The sequence below is a fragment of the Anolis carolinensis genome, chromosome 2, assembly GCF_035594765.1.
Source record: "Anolis carolinensis isolate JA03-04 chromosome 2, rAnoCar3.1.pri, whole genome shotgun sequence".
Taxonomy (NCBI): Eukaryota; Metazoa; Chordata; class Lepidosauria; order Squamata; family Dactyloidae; genus Anolis; species Anolis carolinensis.
The window spans coordinates 75,832,871-75,854,292 of record NC_085842.1 but is presented as its reverse complement, the minus strand read 5'-3'; the positions used below and the strand labels follow the sequence as shown (position 1 = coordinate 75,854,292).

Here is a 21,422-nt window from a genome sequence, read left to right as displayed (position 1 = left end):
TGTGGCATTGCTCTTCTCTTCTCTCCCTCTTTCATTTTAATCTCTTCCTCACCCAGCTCCACACCTTCTTTGACTCTATAGCTTAGGACTCCCCTCTGGTGACCTCCGTCACCCTCAGGTTTCAAGCCCAATTTATAGCTCAGAGAGGTGTCAAAAGAGCAATAGTTTTATAGCTTTTTAAAACAAACTCACGGAGCCCCGCAGAGAATCAGCCTGCCTTGCCGCCATCTAGAGGCTGTCGCACAAGCTACCTATCAGGCCTAAACAAAGAATCGCTAAATCAGCTACAGGAATATCTCAGACTATTTCAAGAGAATCCATACAGTGATGGGACTATAGCAGCAGGCCAAAAACTATCTACAGCCTTAGCGAATGCTAAGAAAGACCGTTGGATAGAGCTGCTTGAGAACCTTGACATGTCCAAGAGTAGCCGAAAAGCCTGGCAACTGCTGAGACGCCTGGATAGTGACCCTCTGGTCAACCATGGACACGCAAACGTGACACCAGACCAGATAGCTCACCAGCTAATTCAGAATGGGAAAACCAACCACAGTAGAATAAAGATGAAAATCAACAGGGTGCCAGAACTTGAAACCCACCAGTTGTCTTCTCCTCTAAACCTGAAAGAACTCAGAGAAGCCATCAAGCAATGTAAGACTGGGAAAGCACCTGGCCTAGATGACCTGATGATGGAGCAAATCAAACACTTGGGTCCCAAAGCTGAAAACTGGCTTTTGAAATTCTACAATCAATGCTTGGCACACAAACAGATTCCCAGAGCATGGAGGAAAACTAAGATCATTGCCATTTTAAAACCTGGTAAAGATGCCTCCAATGCCAGGAACTACCAACCAATCTCCCTCTTATGTCATCTATATAAAGTCTATGAGAAGATGCTATTAAATCGACTAGGACCTGTTATCAAACCCAAGCTTATTGCACAACAAGCAGGTTTCAGACCAGGGAAAAACTGTACAAATCAAATTCTTCATCTGACTGATCATATCGAGGAAGGCTATGAGAAAGGCTGCATCACGGGAACAGTTTTTGTGGACCTTACGGCAGCCTATGACACGGTGCAACATAGAAAAATGCTGCATAAAGTCTACCATATCACCAGGGACTTTGATTTTACAAAAACTGTCCAGACCCTCCTAGAAAACCGCAGCTTCTATGTGGAGTTTCAGGGCCAGAAAAGCAGATGGAGGAGGCAAAAGAATGGTTTACCCCAAGGCAGCGGTCTTGCACCGACCTTATTTAATATCTTCACGAACAATCAGCCACAACCACCACTCACAAATAGCTTTATATATGCTGATGACCTTGGCCTTACAACACAAGTGAAAGATTTTGAAACAGTTGAAAACCAACTCACTAATGCCTTGAAAGACCTCTCCAGCTACTACAAAGAGAACCACCTGAAGCCTAGCCCAGCCAAGACACAAGTGTGTGCTTTCCACCAACGTAACCGCGAAGCCAACAGGAAACTGAAAGTTACTTGGGAAGGCCAAGAGCTTGAACACTGTTTCCATCCTAAATATCTTGGTGTCACCTTAGATCAAACACTAACATATAGGAAACACTGCATGAACACCAAGCACAAAGTAGCTGCACGCAACAACATCCTGCGGAAACTGACTGGCAGCGCATGGGGTGCAGACCCACAAGTAGTAAGAACATCAGCCCTGGCCTTGTCTTTCTCAGCTGCAGAGTACGCCTGTCCTGTCTGGCAAAAGTCTGCCCATGCGAAGCAAGTGGACATAGCACTAAATGAAACATGCAGAATCATCACGGGATGCCTTAAACCTACATCTGTTGATAAACTCTACAAGTTAGCTGGCATTGCCCCTCCTGACGTGCGATGGGAAGTTGCTGCTAACGGTGAGAGAAAAAAGGTCGAACATTGTGAAAGCCACCCACTGCATGATTATCAGCCTCCTCCCACCAGACTTAAATCAAGGAAGGGCTTCATGAGAACCACCACTCCTCTTGATGTTCCTCCAGCAGCAGCAAGGGTGTCCCTCTGGGCAGCTAAACCTGGCAATTGCAACTGGATGGCCCCCCTCGAGGGTCTTCCTCCTGGGGCAAACCAAGAATGGGCAACTTGGAAGTCCCTGAACAGACTCAGAAGCAGAGTGGGCAGATCTAAAGACAACTTGGCGAGGTGGCACTACCTGGAGGAATCCTCCACCTTGTGTGACTGTGGAGCAGAACAAACAACTCCGCATATCTATGCTTACCCACAATGCCCTGCCTCATGCATGGAGGAGGAGTTGTTTAAAGCTACGGACAATGCAGTTGCTGTTGCCCGCTTTTGGTCTAAAACTATTTAGTTTTTTGTGATTTCCTCTATTTTTTCCCCATCATTTTTAAAATGTATTTGTTATGCAATGCTTTTGACACGAAATAAATAAATAAAAATCAACATGTTATCTCATTTGTGAAATACCATTCAACATTATTTATATTAGAGCGAGACTAGAGTTTGAATCTCCATTCAGCCATAGAAACATATATGGTGTTCTTGGACAAGTTATTACCTAAGAGGAAGGCAAAGCCTAATCTGCTCTGAACAAATCTTGTGTCCCCCCCCAGACACTCCATGATGGGTTTACCTTAGAGTTGCCATACGTTGGAAGGATTTGAAGCACACAACAGCAACAATTCATATTTACTCCAACAACAAGTGCCTTGCCAGATGAACTTCAGAGATATTTTATAGTCCCTGATTAAATGTTTGGTATTTGAAAGTAGGGCTGGAAAGATTGCTGTCTGAAATCACCTGAAAAGAAACATAGAACATAATTAATATAAAAAGGACATGCAAATAAATATACTTCAAGTTAGTGTGAAAATGTAAAATAAAATTCTTGCAAAATTTAAGAATTTATCACACCTCGCCACAACATAGAAACTATTCATTATCTTCTAGTGATGCAGCTTTTACTTCTTGAAGGGATTGGGTGTGTCTTTGAGCATTCCTTCTTGATGTTTTAAAAAAGTGCTTTTAGGATGTTTTAAAGATGTTTTTTAAAGATGTTTTAAAGATGTTTTTTAAATTGTTGATTTTAGCCGGTTCTTGTAAGCCGCTCCGAGCCCTAGGGGAGTGGCGGCATATAAGTTTGAAAAATAAATAAATAAATAAATCATACAAGAAGAGTAGACTCCTAATAGAATGTAGCCTCCTGGATTTTTTAAGTCAGGTTTTCAACTCCTCTTACTGTATTAGAATGTGCATGCATGGTAAAATAATTTTAAACCACCCTAAACTGAATTTGTTTATTTACAGTACACTTTATTTGTTTATTTACAGTATACTTCTAACCCCAAGATCCTAAACCAAATCAGACCAAACCGTTAGGCCTCAGGAAGAGTCTAGTATCAAATTGTTGGAAAATAAAGTCCAGCTTTGTTTGACATCTAAGATGCTAAAATGTCAGTGGCAAGCCCTTACAAAAATGTGGGGAAAACACAGGATGTGTTTCTGGATTGTACAACAAAAACCAATTTGATGGCCTCTAGGATAGAGGCCAGGAAGCTTTGCGATTAGGCACCAAATGTGAAAATGCTGCAGGGTGTACAGGCCTGATGAATTTGAACATGCCTCTTCAATTTGTCTGGTGTTAGAAATATCTTCCTAAACTCTTCCTAAAATGTGAAACAAACACAGAAGAGGCACAGTTCTGAATTTCCATTCTTTAAACAGTGGCTTACAGCAGAAATGCTTATGGAGCTTGAAAACCTGGCTCTTCACTCAGGCCTTTGGATAAAGATTGCTCATCCCCATAACAATCCTGTATCCACGACCATTTTCGTACGGGTTGCACTTTTTACCTTTGTCAACTTGATATAGACACAGGGTCTATTCCCATCCCAATTTGTACTTCCAAGAATTTGCAGCACTTATCAGTTACCTCGTGTTTACAATATTTATATGGTGCACTTTATCCAGTCTATTTTACAACCTCTCCATTTTAATCCATGTTTTTATTAAGTTTTTGTCATTTACTTTATTGGTTAATGTTTAAATTTTTAATTGTACGTGTTTCTTGTCTATTGTTGTGTTTTAAATTGTTATTGTTTTTATTCGGGTTTGGCCCCATCTAAGCCGCCCTGAGTCCCCTTTGGGGAGATAGAGGCGGGATATAAAAATAAAGTTGTTATTATTATTGTTATTATTATTATTATTATTATTATTATTATTATTATTATTATTATTATTATTATTATTGTATGACACAGCAAACAAGATAGATATGCTGGATTTCGTATCACAAAATCACAAGTCGAACACTTCCCAAGTGTCTAGGACTGTGTGATGTATTTTCGGATGATGCGCGCAGATCCCAGTAGGGTGGCCTTTTGCAGTTGGCAGATCGTAATTTTGTCAATGTCTGTTGTTTCCAAATGCCGGCTGAGATCTTTTGGCACAGCACCCAATGTGCCCATCACCACCGGGACCACCTGTACTGGTTTCTGCCAGAGTCTTTGAAGTTCAATCTTGAGGTCCTGATAGCGGCTGAATTTTTCCTGTTGTTTTTCATCAATGCGACTGTCACCTGAGTTGGCAACATCAATGATCCAAACCTTTTTCTTTTCCACAACTGTGATGTCTGGTGTGTTGTGTTCAGAAGTCCCACAGTATCTGTGTGCTCATTTTCCAATACTTTTGCAGGTTTGTGATCCCACCAGTTCTTTACTGCTGGGAGGTGGTATATGTTCCAATGAATCATTTGGGCCACATAGTTGTGCCTCTGTTTGTAGTCTGACTGTGCGATATTCTTACAGCAGCTGAGGATATGATCAATGGTTTCATCGGTTTCCTTGCACAGTCTGCATTTTGGGTCATCAGCTGATTTTTCGATCTTGGCCTTAATTGCATTTTTTCTGATGGCTTGCTCCAGGGCTGCAAGGATCAGGCCTTCTGCCTCCTTCTTCAGCTCTAATTTGTAGTGCGGTTTTCTTGTACTGGTTTTTTGTCTGCTGTGCTTTGAGGAGTTTCTGATTTTTGACTTCAATCAAAGCAGGTTCTTCACTTTGCTTTACATATTCTGCCAGGGCATGTTCTTCTTCTTTGACTGCTTGTTTTACTTGCAAGAGTCCTCTGCCTCCTGATCTTCTAGGCAGATATAGCCGGTCAACATCACTGTGAGGGTGCAGAGAATGATGAATGGTCATGAGTTTTCTTGTTTTTCTGTCCAAATTGTCCAGTTCCGCCTGTGTCCAATTTATAATGCCAGCAGTATATCTTATGACAGGTATGGCCCAGGTGTTTATGGCCTTGATGGTGTTGCCTCCATTGAGCTTGCTTTGGATAATTTTTCTGACCCTTTGTGTGTATTCTTTGCTGACCACAATTTTCACATGTTCATGCTTGATGTTGTTGTTGTTGTTATTATATTATTATTATTATTATTATTATTATTATTATTATTATTATTATTATTGAAAGCCAACAAGAAAAATGCAAGAAAAAGAACATCCCACCATTCATATTCCCCAGCCTACTGCTTCTGATTCTGGAAAACATAAGCCTTGCATAGTTGTCATTAACTGTAGTCTTTTCATTTATAAGCTTGAACTGAAGCTATATATACTATGCAGTGCTTTGTATTTTTGAAAGACTAACTGCAACCTAATTCCTATAATAATGTGACATATATTCCTTTGTGTTATTTTCTTCATAGGTTGTATATGTAACTGCTACATTTCCTTACATCATGCTTTTGATTCTGCTGATTCGAGGAGTAACACTACCTGGAGCTTCTGAAGGGATAAAATTCTACTTGTACCCTGACTTATCTCGACTTTCTGACCCACAGGTAAGAACCAGTTACAAAAAACTTAATTAACAGGAATGTAACCAATTTTGTGCATTGTGCTTTTCTTTGACTTCTATATTTTCTTTGATTTCAAAGTTTTCTTTGATATCCAGTGGATAGTATTTTTCAGTTCCAATATAGCAGTAGGGCCAATTTTAAAACATTTAATTTAATTGCACTTTTTATTTCCAAAGCTGAGTTATGAAACTTTCAGAATTGAATCATAGCTGCATAAGCCAGCTATTAGATGATACTTATTAGTTGGTGTCCTTTCATATAATGAAGCTACTTCACCTCCCTTTCCCTTACTCAATTTTGCAGCCATCTCTAAATTGTGCATGGGATTTTTGAAGCAATAAATTAATGTTTGAACAAATGAATCTTCATGTAGTAGAGTATTTGGAAGGGGAAATGGTGGGAGATGTGAATAAATGAGTGACAGAACAAGAATGGTGATCCTGTTTTGAATTCACTGGAACATGTAGCTAATATTGCAGTTGGAAAACTGGAGAGAAGGCAAGCTAGGATGGAAGCTTCTTTATATAATTTCTGTCCCATCACTTTTGTCAGGTCAGACTGGCTAATATTCTCTAGGTCTGTTATTGGCAATGATACAAAGTTTAGATGTAGCTCATAAAAAAGATCAATATTCAAGTTTTCTTTTCAAAGAAATACCATTTTTTCCCCTTTTTCCAATTTTAAACTGTGGTAGGCAATTAGGGAAGTATATCAGTATAACATATACTAATATTTTCATCCATTAGGCTTTATCTGAAATCAATATAGTGTTTGCTTCCTTGTATTTCATATTCAGAGGGATTTTCCTACCCTCCTTTATGATTATAAAATCATAGCTTCATGGGCCATTGAGTAACACTGTTTGGTGCAGGTAAAGTATCCCCATGAGATAGCTGTCCAGCCTCTTTTTGAATACATCCAAAGGAGGAGACCCCACCACCTCTCTAAGCAATTAATTTCATTGCTGAAACTATAATTTTAAGTATACCTAAATAACAACAACTACTACTACTACTACTACTACTTTATTCTTATATGCTGCCCCATTTCCCCAAAGGGACTCGAGATGGCTTACATAACAAGTCCAGTTATGCAACAATAAAATACAACAACATAAGATAATAATAATAATAATAATAATAATAATAATAATAACTTTATTTTTATACCCCGCCCCATCTCCCCGAAGGGACTCGGGCGGCTTACATGGGGCCTTGCCCGATAAAACAATCAAATATCAAAACACAGCAATAAAACAGTTATCCAATAAAAACATCAATTACAGTAAAAACAATCGTTGAAATCAACATAAAACATACAATATTAACACTGGAGACTAATTCATAGAACCCAGGCAATGTGCAACATGTGCCGAAATGGGCCGAAATGGGGAAGGTAATTTCACAGTTAAAATGGACAAAGTGCAATATAGCATTGGCAACACCTCAAGAATGAGGCTATTATAAAATGGGCAGATCGATCAGTCCAACACCAGATTAAGTATCAAAGGCCTTTTGAAAGAGCCAGGTTTTTAAGCTCCTACGGAAGGAGAGGAGGGTGGGGGCCTGCCTGATCTCTCTAGGAAGCGAGTTCCAAAGCCGGGGGGCCACGACGGAGAAGGCCCTCTCTCTCGTCCCCACCAACCGCGACTGCGAGGGTGGTGGGAGCGAGAGGAGGGCCTCCCCCGACGAGCGAAGAGAACGTGCGGGTTCGTAGGGGGAGATGCGGTCTCTAAGGTAGGTGGGTCCCAAACCGTTTAGGGCTTTGTAGGTGATAACCTGCACCTTGAATTGGGCCCGGAAAGTAAACGGCAGCCAGTGGAGCTCCTTAAACAGAGGCGTTGAACGTGCCCTGTAATTCGCTCCAGTTAGAAGCCTGGCTGCCGATCGCTGTACTAGTTGTAATTTCCGGGCCGTCTTCAAAGGCAGCCCCACGTAGAGCGCATTGCAATAGTCCAGTCTAGAGGTAACTAAGGCATGGACCACCATGGTCAGATCAGGCTTCTCGAGGTATGGTCGCAGCTGGCGCACAAGTTTTAGTTGTGCAAAGGCCCTCCTGGCCACGGCCGACACCTGAGCCTCAAGCGTCAGCCCCGAATCCAGGAGAACCCCCAAGCTGCGGGCCTGCGCCTTCAAAATACATTCAGTTTCGATGAATTAATACATACAAACATACAAAAACATAAAAGCATAAACCCAACAGCAACCAATAACTAATAACCAATCACCAGCACAATGGGCATGTTCAAAAATTGGAGGCAAGGCAATAAATTATACATGTGCAATATATTGCAAGGTCACTAATAAGATGGGCCAGTAATGAAGTGCAGTGCTTGGGTATAGGTGGAGGCACATTGAAATAACCAGGTTTCAGGTCTTTCAAAAATGTGGCCAAGGTAGGGGCTAATCTAAAGTGTTGAAAGTAGCATGTTCTATTATGGTCTAACTGCTTTATTATGTTTCAATTGTTATTTTTTAATTGTGTCTACTTCTTTTATCCCATTCTGAATCTCCAATGGGGAGAAAAGCGGGATATAATTAATTAATTAATTAATTAATACTTTCAATGAGTTACTTCTAATATTAATTTGAAATTTATCCTCCGTAACTTAAAACTATTAGACTTGGTTTTTGTCTCTGAGCAGTAGAAATCAGGCCTGTTTCCTTGTGACAGTTCTTAAGGGAGTGGTTCTCAACCTGGGGTCCAGGGATGTCTTCACAAAATTTTATGATTTTTTTTGCAGTTAAATCTAAATGATAACCCATAAAACATGGAATTTGAGAGAAAAGTTATTGTTGTTGTTTTTGTTGTTGTTCCGTTTATGATTACGTTCATACGTTTAATTACTATTAATACGAAGTACCAGTAGATGTAGTAGCAGGATAATTAGTGTTATTACTATTACTGTCTATTAATGTTTCTGCTATCACTACTACTATTATTAAATTAAGTATTATTAATGTTGATTGTTACGAGTCAGATGCCAGCCAATATAAATAACTCAGTTTATTGCAAAAAAAAACAACACAAAAGAGCCTAAGAAGCAACTAAAAAAGGGCTCAAAACACTTTCTCTTCAGTGTGAAGTAACAATGTCAAAAAAGAACTCGAAAAACCCAAACTCAGGATATAATCTGGATTATCCTGGGAAATAATCCAGATTAAAACAAACTTAGTTGAAAAGGCTGGGAACTCGCTCCACCTGCTGGTTGAAGCTAAACAAACACAGGAAAGCTACCAGCAATTACCCACAGTGTCCAACGGCCACACAATGCCCCAAAACGTAGTTAAAGCTAAACTGCATCGTAAAGAAGAAGTCACAGCCGCCACATCCAGTCCGTGTCATCAGGGAGAAGTCACGGTCATTGAGTTCCAGTCCAAGTCATCAGGGAGAAGTCACAGTCACCGAATTCCAGTCCAAGTCGTCAGGAAGAAGTCACAGTCATCGAATTCCAGTCCAAGGTAAACACAAAGAGCCAAAGCGACGGAGACAAGCCGGCAGCTAATGCATAAAACCAACACAGGACAATCCAGCGCAAACCCACACAATGCCAGCCCCCATTGCCACTAAAAACCCTGGTTAACATTTACGTCCCAAAGCAGTTTTCCAAACACGTCTTCTGAAACAGCTCCCAAAAGCGCCCAACAAACACCTTGCCGATTGAAAGGCCACATTAGCAACAAACTTACTTTTATTTACAAATCCTCCTCAGAACTTGAGCAAGCTAACGTCCCATCCACAGCTGAACCTTGGTGCTGCAAATCCTCATCAGAGCTGGAGCCGCCCAATGCTCCATCTCCAGCTGCTACCCCTCTACAATCTCTCCAGCCAGTCCACCTTCTATCCAAACCCATAACTCCCCAGGATCCATCTGTATCTTCTCTGTGCTATCCCTCAAATGTTCCACTGCTTGTGGGTTCCTCAAGAATCTCCCAGAGCTTCTGAATCTTAGTCCAATCCATCATTTCACTCCCAGAGTCTGGCATCCCATCCTCCTGATTCCCAGCCCCATAATCCCCTTCAAAGCCCTCAAACGTATCATCATCAGTGGGCTCCATAAGTATTTCCCGGATTCTCTTCCTTTGTTGCTCCTCATCAGAGTCTTGCTCATGAGCAATTTTCCTGCCTCTTCTAATACAACTAGTAGGATCTCTACTCGAAGACTCCATCACAACACTGATACTTATTTTTAAATTCTTTCACTGAAGAGATATCTTCAAAGTTCATATCAGTGTGATGGATTTGTCATACTGGATTACTCAGTTTTTCAGTAGTCTGATTTTATTTTTATTTTTAAAGAACAATAAGATTGATTACTGGAAAAATACCAACTTTTTTATAATACTGCAATTTTCATATAAAGTAAAGGATTATCATTATGATCCTTATGGATTGTATTGGTTTTACTGTAAGCCTCTTTGGGATATAGGGCCTATCTGGAAGGGCCCCTTTTTGCCTTTCTTTGAACCTACTCTAGTGTGTTTATTTCATTCTTGAAATGCAGTGTTCATAACTAAATGCTGAATTTCAAATGAGGCCCTGCCAATACAGAATATATTGAGATTGTGTTGCAGCCCAACCACCTTTGTGAACCCTTTTCACCCATAATGAAGAGCTGTTTATTTATTTACTCAATTTATATCCCACCCTTCTCACCCCAAAGGGGACTCAAAGCAGCCTTACAAAAAAGCAGTAATTTGATGCCATAATTAGCCCAAATGTATCCTAGCCAACAGGAATCAATCAATTAATTAGAAGTTTATTAAAGAAAGGAGTGTTCTATAGAAAAAAATAGTTCAAAAATACATTCCAAGGTAAAAATTACAAAAAATATTTCCAAGGTATGTGCAAAAGGCAAAAGCGAAAGTGTATCCAAAATAGTAACTCCAAAAGTTATTCCAAAATATATGTTATAGTCAGAGTTCTTGAGGCAGCAATAAACGAAGTCCCACACTGACAGTAAAGCCAAAATTCACAAAACCTAGACCAAGAACTGTATCCAAATGAGTTTCCCCAATCCCAAACAAGAAAACAAAACATGAAAGCAAAGCCAGAATCTCTGATCACGAAACACAAGGAAAAGGTGAAATTATTCTGAAAATGCAAAGTTGCTCTTACATAGAGTAATCCAGGGGGTTAGTTTAAGAAACTGAATTGGTTTCCATAGACACTATTTATCTAACACCTGGAATCCCTCTGTTTACATTTCAAATGCTGAGAAAACTTTAATTGCCTCTGCCTGGAACTATCTCACCATAACTGAAGGTGCTGAGTTATGGGCAACAATCCAGCATCTTCCATCTCCCTCACATCTTTCCCAAGGTCAGAGGGAGCCTCTGGAAGCAGATCCTCTGGCTGCGTTTCATGTGAAACATCCTCACCAAAAGCAGATCTCTCTGTAAAGTCATTCTCATAATCCAAGGAAGAACTACTTTCTCCCTGAGGCACTACAGACATGGTGGGCTCCAGGCTCCAATTCAGGAGCACAAGGCCCTACCAGAGGCCCCCCCCCCCTCCTCCTCAGACCAGACCTCAACAGACTGTTACTTCCATTGATTTTAAAATTATGCTTCTGTTAATGCAGATGAAGATAGCATTTCCCCACTGCTGGGTCATTTTCAGCATGTGATCCTTGGAAAGTCCAAAGGTTCCTTTCACATGTAGTACTACTGAGCCATGTATCCCACATCCTATACAGTGCAAACATGTCAAGAGTCAGACGCCAGTTAACATACAAAACAGAGTTTATTCCGAAGATAAGCCAGAAAATAACATAAACACAGGAAATATCCTTGAAACACTTCACTTTTCAGTGTTTCGAGAGTAGATTGGACAATAATAACTCAAAAACGAGTCACGCTAATTTCCCATGCTGGCATTCAATAAAAAACTAAATAACGCTTCAATTCAGCTTTGGAAAACAAATAGAGTTAATTGCTGGAAAATAAACAAACTAGAAAAGCAATAAAGCTGCTTCCACAGTGCAGATAAGCCGAAAGCCTCAAAGGGATGATGAATAGCGTCGTCAGAAGAATCCAAGGTCAGGTCAGGAGGCAGCAGAAATTCTGAAAGACAAACCAATAGTCAGAAGCCGGGAGTAGCCATCAGTCAGAGGGAGTAGACAGAAGCCAGGTCAAATTCAATCCAAAGAGGGTGCAGTCCACGATAAGACACAGGTCCACGATAAGACCTGTCCACGATAAGACACAGCGAGAGCCAAGCTAGGTGATATCAGCAGATTCAAATCATAGTCCAAGTCCAGTCTTCATGGAAACACAGAGATCCCAATGGCGCCTCAGCAACACCTTGCCACACGCAAAGTGCAGTGGCCAAACATTCCCATTTTATTCCCCTTCCTCCTGGGTGACCAAACACTCACACCCAAACACCAGGTGTCCCAAATCTACTCAGAGTCTGAACTCCACACAGCTAAAGCTCGTGGATCTGGAGTACCTAGCAATTCGTCGGAGTCCCAATCATCCTGCCCACACTTAGCCCCATGAACACTTAAAGAACCATCCTCCCTTCTCCAAGCATCCCAATTGGGATCAGCTCCTGCAGAAACCCCAGGTTCAGAAGTATCCATAGGCCCCAAATCCCCAGACATCTCCGGTGGCTGTGCCCATTCAGTGCCCGCTTCCCCAGCCACCACCTGTTCCTCAGCATCCATCTCCCCATCTGAATCTTCCTCAGAAGATCCCCCATATAGCTCTCTAAGTCGCTTCCTGCGCAACTCCTCCAGTGAACCCTCATCACGAGGGTTTTTTCTTCCTCTTCGAATTCCATCACCATCAACCATCATCCCCGAAGGCGCAGTCACAACAAAACATGTAAACTTAATTTGATGAACTCCTTTTGAATATGAGCCTGTTTTAAAATATTGGTGCATTCAGAAAATATAATGTGTTGTAGTAATAGTGATTTTTAATAGAGAGGAATGCAAAAAGTAATTGAAAGTGGACAAGAATTCTGAGGATTCCTTGTTTTTTAATTGTTGTTTTAAAAATCATGCTATAGAAGACCAAATAGAACTTTTCCAAGTTTCTGTTGAAATGCATTACTTTCTGTTCTTTATTTAACAGAGTATTTTTAGTAGCCTGATGATGGACCTTCAGAAAGAGGATTGCACTGAAAACGTGCAACAGAATATATTTAATGTTGAAATGGAACATCACATAAATATTTATTGTTTGGCTCATATCCAGTACAATTGTTCTGTCAAATCAACTTTATGTGATTTTGCAACTTCAGGAAGGAAGGAACTTGGGAGAGTGTTTTTCTTTTATTATAATCTTTCTATTGTGCTTGGTTGCCACTTTTAATTGGTTTCAGCAGTAGATTAATCAACTCATTATTTAATGTATTTATTGGTGGAGTTCAACTTCAATTGGTGAGGCCAAATTTTAACAGACTGGGCTGTGAATATAGGTTTGAGTCCTCCTTGGGGTAGAGAAAGGCAAAATAAGGAAAATAATAAATAAATAAATAAATAAATAAATAAATAAATAGGCATGCTTTTATTGTGCTATGTTAAAATAATAGGGAAGAAAGAAAATATTTAAAATTACTTTATTAAGGATGAATAGCAACCATTCTTACATATATAAACTGTGATTTATCTTATACTTTTATCAGATTTTCAGAGGTGCCTTTATTGAACTTTTGGTAATAATCCTTATTTAAATGTATTCAGTTCAACAATTGTTTAAAAAGCAGATGATGATTTACTGTTTGATTACACTAATTTGATTTGATTCTTTTGTATTCCTCTTGTTTATTGCTATTCTTAATGTGTTTCTAAAGAAAAGTTAAGTTGTCATTTTTGTGCTTTTTAAAAAACAAATAAGCGGCACATTTATCATCTGAATAAGAAAAGTGTTTCCATAAATAAACAAACAAGCTAAAAACAAATACCAATTAGTCTTAAATTGGGTATTATTTCAAAAATAAATACTTAGGAGTAATTATAAGACTTTGGATCCCATCCAATCATGGATTCCTATAAAACAACTAATGCTTTTCAATGTCATATTGGAAAGATTTTTAAAAAACCTTTGACAGGTGCCAAGCTATTTCCACAACTTCCATATTGTGTATAGTCACAGGCATACAAAAATGTAAGGCTCTGCCTTAACATATTCTTTCATCTCTCTCTCTCTCTTTCTCTCTCTCTCTCTCTCTGATGTAATACAGTGATTATGCTGCAGCATTATCATCAATTTGTAGAAGTACTCTACTTGCACTTTGTTTGCACTTTAAACTTTGTCATGGTCTCACATTCCTCCCTTCCTTATATGGATATTTTCAGCTGGATTCCAGGCTGCTCTTCTATGGATGGAAGGATCCAGTAGAGACTTCTATGAATGGAAATGAAAGGGAGGAGAAATGTTATTGATTCCCTTTTTTCACTATACCTCTTAAGCTGTTCTAGAAGAACACCCCCCTCCCCCCCACACACACACACTTTGAATCAAATATTTAGGGAATGCAAGGCAGTACACAATTCTAATCTTTGTAATACACAACTCCATGTGGCAGGCAAATTCATATTGCTTGAACATACTATGACCTTGGCTCAAGCAAGGTTGCAAGACAGAAAGAACTTTGGTTGCCTTGATAGATAGCATACTAAGACTCTTTCATTCTTTAACACTATGACTTTAATATCCTACGGTATCCTGTGATTTTCAGTTTAAGGAATAGAGTTCACCAGACTATGAAGCTCATTATTGCATAGGATGTTCCCATGACAATTAAAGTGGAATCATTACCCTATAATTGTATATTGTAAAATAATCCTGGTTAAAAGGAGTATGTTTCTATTCATTCTGTCTGTTTCAAATACAACCAACATCAGTTTCTGATCTTTTTTGGCTAATGTGGGACTTGGTGGCATATTGACTATTAGTTTATTGATTTCTATCATGCTTGGTACCATTCTCTTTACTTTTTAATACCTACATGAATTTGCTGGGGAGGTGAGTTGATTGCAGCCTGAGTTCTAGAGGAACTTTGTCTTTTTTTCAATGCCAAGGATATTGAATGCAGAGAGCGACTGCATGTTAATAAATGCTGGGTTAATAAAGCATTTCCAATTAGAAGGCAAAGAAACAAACTGTGTATGTCAACGAGAGAAGGGATCCTCTATCTATGGTCATGTTGCCTTTCTCCTTTCTTCTTAATAGTACATAATTGAAAGGTGAACATTAAAAAATCCATGGTGGATCAGTGTGCACATATTATGCTTCTTTAACAGAAGTGATAATTTGACCGACTATTTTTGTAGTGATTGAAAGTGCGTAATTTTTTAAATAGGGAAGTGAATTGTCTTCGCCTGTTTTTATTCTTTGTGCACTTTAAAACATTTGTAATATTTACAGGTGTATTCTCGTTAATTAGCAATCCAATTATATCTTTTTGTTTGTCTGAATCTTGCTGTTGTGTTTCAAGCAGTATTACAAGGTAGCATTACATAGGTCTGCAGTCAGAACAGCCATTTAAATGCAATTGTCTTTATTGTTAAAGTACGGGTGCACAGGAGCCCTTTCCAAAGAACTTGTTAAAGAACTTGCTCAGCACTTGGGTGAAATCCAATTGGGACTATCCATTGACAGAAAAAGAATCCACGGAAACCAGCACTTTTTGTCTGATCATGAAAACAGTATGTGCAAATGGACTGAATTCATCAATAGTGCTAATTCGTTAACTATAAATTTACAAGATGTTTTTAAATGCATATTTGCTCTACTGATTTTACTTTGCAAAGACTTGCTTTGTTACCATGACGATTCCCTAGTTCTCTATTTGTTTTTGAAGCACAGACTAGCTTTTAAAAAGTGGTTTATTCACTACAACTTCAAGAATGTTCTTGGACATATGTAAGATCTGTCAGTGGTATATCCTCATGTAAGGCACACAAACTCAGGCTGGATCTACACTGCCATATAATTCAGATTATCACAGCAGACTATCCAGATTTTATGTGGTAATGTAGATGGGGCCTCACTAGGTGAACTTGGCCAATCACATTCTCTCAACCTTAGAGGAAGGCAAAGGCAACACCCCCCCTCCCCACCAAACAAATCTTGCTGGAGAAAAGGAGCAGAGAATTTTGTGTACAGAGTAGTTTTTTGAAGACAAATTTCTGTATTTTGTTCCTTTGTCTGAAATATATTAATCTCTATGATAAATACTAACATATCAGCTAAGGCACACTATTTCAGCTACAAAAACAATATAATAGTGTAAAATGCATATTTTCTTCATATATACATGTACATGCCCTCCAGGAGAAAGGATTTCATAGATCATAGAATTATAGAGTTGAAAGAGTTCACAAGGACCATCTAGTCCAGCCCCCTGCCATACAGAAATACACAGCTATACATGCTTAGTACATGTAGCTGGCAAAACTGCATTCATTTTCTTTTTTTTCCTTTTTTTGGGTCTGATGTTTATTAAATACATTACCATTGGTACTTTGTTCCATAATCTTCAGATCACTCAGGGACAGATTGGCTTAAAAAGGTTATTTCTTAGGGAAAAAATGCAAAAGACTCGCAAATTAAAGCTAAAATACTTATTACATACACCTCTGAATAATCCATTGACTTATGTTTACAAAGAATGTATTTCAGTCAATATTTCAGTCAAACTGCATTCATTTTCAATGTCATGAATTAAATACTCAGCTTTTTAAGGCACTGTTATGCTATGTTAGAAATCATTATGAAAAATAGTGTGTTTGTGTGTATTTTCTTTGGGCACTTCCAAACAGTGCCGAAATACACATTTTAAAACTAAGGCAAAAAATTCCAGGAACAGACAGCAGGTGCGCACACAGGTCTGTCAGCCTCGGGAAATGCTCCCCTGCCATGCTCACGTCTTCCTTTGAAGTGTATCAAGATGAAGGGTGGACGAGGGACATCCATCTGAAGTTTGTTTGTTTTTTAAAATCCTCATCATGCATTGGACCTCATATGCACACATATGAAAATCTTAATGTACACATATACGGATTTCTTATCTCTCACTTCACCAAATTATTAATTCAAGCTCCGTTTAATATGATAAAGATCAAAAGAACAGAGTTCTTTTAATACGTTTCCTTTCACTACCTGTGTGTTTGTGGCTCCATTTTTTGACAGCCTGATCAGCTGATCAGCTGTTTTGGGCTTTTAAAGTGCCCATGTTCACTGGAGCAGTTCACATAGGGGAAAGGGAAGGAAAGCATGTGTTTGGCATGACCGCAGAGATATATAGTCATGAAGATGCACATCTTTTTGGATGGAATCGGGTTTTAAGCGCACCTTTCTAACACATGCTTTTTAGCTGATAACCCAGTTCCATCAGCACTTCGTTGAGATGTCATGTAACTCCCCCTCCACCTTTTATCCCAGTTACTTCCTAGTTTTTAGCCAGGAAATGCCCTTGGTCGCTGTAGGGAGGGAGTTCCAAAGGCTGGGAGCAGCCATCAAAAAGGTCCTCTCCCTTGTTCCCTCAAAACATACTTGATTTTTTAAATCGTGTCAGAAACAACTTGAGAACATACTTCAAGTTGCTTCTGGTGTGAGAGAATTGGCCATCTACAGAAACGTTGCCCAGGGGATGCCCGGTTGTGTTACCATCCTGCTTGGAGGCTTCTCTCATGTCCCCGCAAATTATAGGTGACAAGAACTCATCCCATCTCGCAGCTTTGAACCGGCAACTTTCAGGTTAGCAACCCAACCTTCAGGTCAACAGTCCAGCTGAACATACTTGGTAGGGTGGCGAAACAGAGAAAAGGCCCTCCCCAGATGATGTTAGTGTTCTCAAAGGCTCATAGAAAGAAATATTGTTCTTTAAATACCCTGGACCCAAGCTGTATAGGTCAAAACCAGCACTTTAAATTGTGCCCAGAAACACGTTGGCAGCCAGTGGAGCTGCTGTAACAGGGAAGTTGTATACTCCCTAGAAAGAGCATTAACATGTACACAGCCTCTAGTTCTCTTTTAATGTTACACAATATCTATACTTCAGCTAAATACTGTATTATATATATATATGTGTGTGTGTGTGTGTGTCTGTCTGTCTGTCTGTCTGTCTGTCTGTCTATCTATCTATCTATCTATCTATCTCTAGGTGAAATAAAATAAAGTGCTTGCTGCTTGATATGCAAAATAAACCTGAGGTCATTGACAGGAAGGAATTGGCTGGTGGACTAGAATTAGAATAAGGACAAATGCTGCCCCCTCCTCCATCTGGTAGTTGACCGCCTGATTCTTGCTCACAGCAGAAAATGCTGAGTTCAGAATACCTTGTTTTGCTAAGATATATGTCTACAGAGTTTTCTTAAAGGGAATGTTTTGACATTGTATGTGTTCAGTAGACCGTCTTCACACATGAGGATATCATGCATTTTCAAGCAATGGAGTCATTTAGCAGAAGAGTACATTTTCGTGTTTCTCAAGTTGCTTTATTTAGCAATGTCAAAACATTTCCTTTCAAAAACTCAATTTAATTGAATATCAACATGTTTTGAAAGCAGCAATGCCACCTTGAGGTAAAGATCAGTTAAAACAATCTGAACCATACAATGGGGTTTTCAAAATGGCACAAAAACGCTTCTTTCATTTTACTTTGATAGGATATTACTTGTGCTACTGTCTGTCAATAAGAATGGTATTGTTTACTATTTTTTTTAGTTTTATATGTATTTTGTAGAAATATGTTTTAATACGTATCTTGTGTAGAAATACATTTTAATATTTGTATTTGTGGTATTTTAACAACGTTTAAGTGTTTTAATTATTTTGTCACTCGCCTTGAGCCACAAGGAGAAGTGGGTAAGAAATAAAATTATTATCATCTTCAACCTTAGTAAAATAGTTATATTTGGTTCAATGTGCATTGTTTAGTCATATGACAGTAGGTATCTTTTTATTTCCATTCTCCTACGGAAAATGGAAACCTCAGCAATACTTGTCCATTTTTTAAAGTTGAAAATGCAGAAACAATGTTACTACTATATGGGTAATAAAAATGGAGAAAAGTCAGATCTTAAATATTAAAGTTTGTTCCACGTAAAATAGTAAATTGTGATAAAGATTACCTCCTTTACAAATTAAATGTATAACTTTTTAAATTTTTAGTAAGATAAACAGCATAACTGGCAACCTTTCCTCAGTGGCAGAAATGGCTGGCAGGCACATGTTCTGCTTCCATGAATACTACTTGTATCACCATTTTCTTCAACTTCATTTTGTTTTGCAACACTGTGCTTCATTTTGCAAAATAAAAGTGTGTTTCTCTGCTGCTTTTGGTACAACTACGATTTGTGTATAATTGCATTCATGATTTATTGAATAATCATGCATGATGTGTATAAATGAAGACAACTGCTATCACAATTTGTTTAAAAGCAAGTTACATTTAGAGCCCAAATTATGCAAAGGTGATTCAGATTACCTGTATGAGTGATGACCTAGGACTTCAGACACAGAGCTGGATTCAGAACCATAGCATACTTCTTCTTCTTCTTCTTCTTCTTATTATTATTATTATTATTATTATTATTACTATTAATAGTAATAATAATTTGCATCTGTTATTTGCTTCTCACAACTCAGCTCTAGTCACCACAAAATTAAAATGTATTATCGTAAAATTAGAAGTGTGCGAAACACCAAAAATCCGCTTTGTTTGTATTTACAAAATTTGGGCGACCCCTGTTTAGATTCTAAAGTGTTTTGAAAAATTAGTAAGGGGCCCATGTCATATCTAATATGAAGTTCTGAAAATTTTATTAGTTTTTCATTAAATTATTCACTCATTCACACCAATGGGGACACTTCTGGGACTCCTCATTTTTATGGCTATCAGGATTAAACTTGCTACAACTGTAACACATATTTACCACTGTAACCCCCTCCCCAACTAAGTTTCAGAACATTTACTAATCCACTGATTTATAGGAAATTTTATGAACTTAAAAAAAACCTACAAGAGCTATCCCCTTGAATTTCTCTATAATGACATAACATAAACAGGGCACAATCCCCCACCCCCACGTTTCAGAAAGATTTGCACACCTACTGATTTTTAGGGAATTTTAAATGTTTTGCGCTCTCTCTCTCTCTCTCTCTCTCTCTCTCTCTCTCCTAACTCCACTAAACTCAGACACCGGGGAAGGGGGGAGATGCTCTGCAGATTTCAGAAAACATGAAAGTACACACACAGCACTTTGCATTGTATTGAATCAAACTTCTAAAACCAACTGAAAGCAAGAAGACTTGACTAGAATTAAAATAGTCTAAGAAAATAAAAAAGCAGTTTGTAGAATTTTAAATTAAAGAAATCCAAAGGGGGAAAACTGAACCCCTCCCAAATGAATCCTAAACGTAACACTCCCACTCACATACGCACAAAGAAAAGGGATTCTAAAAGGATTCTAAACTTGGCTGAGGCAATCCTAAAAGGAATCCTAAGCTAAGGCAAACTAATCTTACATGGCACACATCGCTACTGAGCTTAATAGCACATGGTTATAACAACTACCTAAAATTACCTCAAATTATACCTAGCTTTGCTATTCCTAAGCAAACTTTGAAAAGGCAGGATAATGTGTATTTGATTGGACTCAAGGGGGCGTGGGTATAGTTTAGCTTTCTGTCTTTTCCATTCAATCATATCTCTCACAGTAATGTTCCTAAAATGATCATGAAACAAAAAAAAATCAAAATACTGTATAAAATAGCAAATTGGATATTCTAGTTGTAGGCTATTCTTCGTATTTCAGCCCATTTTGATATGCCTATGATATATGTTGATATATGTCAGGGGTCCCCGAACTTTTTAAACAAGGGCCAAGTCCATGGTCCCTCAGACTGTTGGAGGGCCGGACTAGAGTTTTTTTTAAAAAAAACTATGAACAAATTCCTATGCACTCTGCACATGCCTCATTTTGAAGTAAAAACAAAACGGGAACAAATACAGCCTTGATGTTAATAATAACAACAACAACAACAACAACAACAACAACAACAACAACAACAACAACAACAAAGAGGGTTGGAAGAGAGCCCTTAGGCCACTGAGTCCAGCCTCAGCACAAGCAAAGAAACCCTGACAGATGGCCACCCAGCCTCAAATTTAATAATAATAATAATAATAATAATAATAATAATAATAATAATAATAATAAAGAAGGTTAGAAAAGACCCCTTGGGCCATTGAGTCTAAGAAGAGACCCCTTGGGCCATTTAGCCCAACCCCCTTCTGCCCTTGTGCTGTGGAGGCCAGATAAATGGCTTTGATGGGCCGCATCCGGCCCCCGGGCCTTAGTTTGGGGACCCCTGATATATGTTATAAAAAGTCTTCTAGCTAATTGCTGTAATTGTTTATTTGAGGCTTGTTTTTCTGCATTTTAAGGCTGCATCCCTACATGACTCCAAATTTTCTGTCAGTTTTGACAACCCCAACAATCCTCATTGTTTTCTTAGGCATGTGTATGGAAAGATACATCCATTTGCCATATGCTTTATTTCGAAGAAGGCTATTGCAAATCACCTGTTTTCAATAGCCTTCCTCTAAATAAAGCATACA

The 21,422-nt window shown here is 38.7% G+C and overlaps 1 protein-coding gene across 1 annotated transcript in view; it reads left to right on the top strand.

Moving 5' to 3' along the window:
- The window catches only part of slc6a11 (solute carrier family 6 member 11), a 172,053-nt gene that overhangs the window by 81,772 nt on the left and 68,859 nt on the right, over positions 1–21,422 (top strand). Inside the window, exon 7 of the mRNA XM_003217667.4 lies at positions 5,688–5,822. Within this exon, the coding sequence (XP_003217715.1) occupies positions 5,688–5,822 (135 nt within the window). The remainder of the gene's footprint in view (positions 1–5,687; positions 5,823–21,422) is intronic.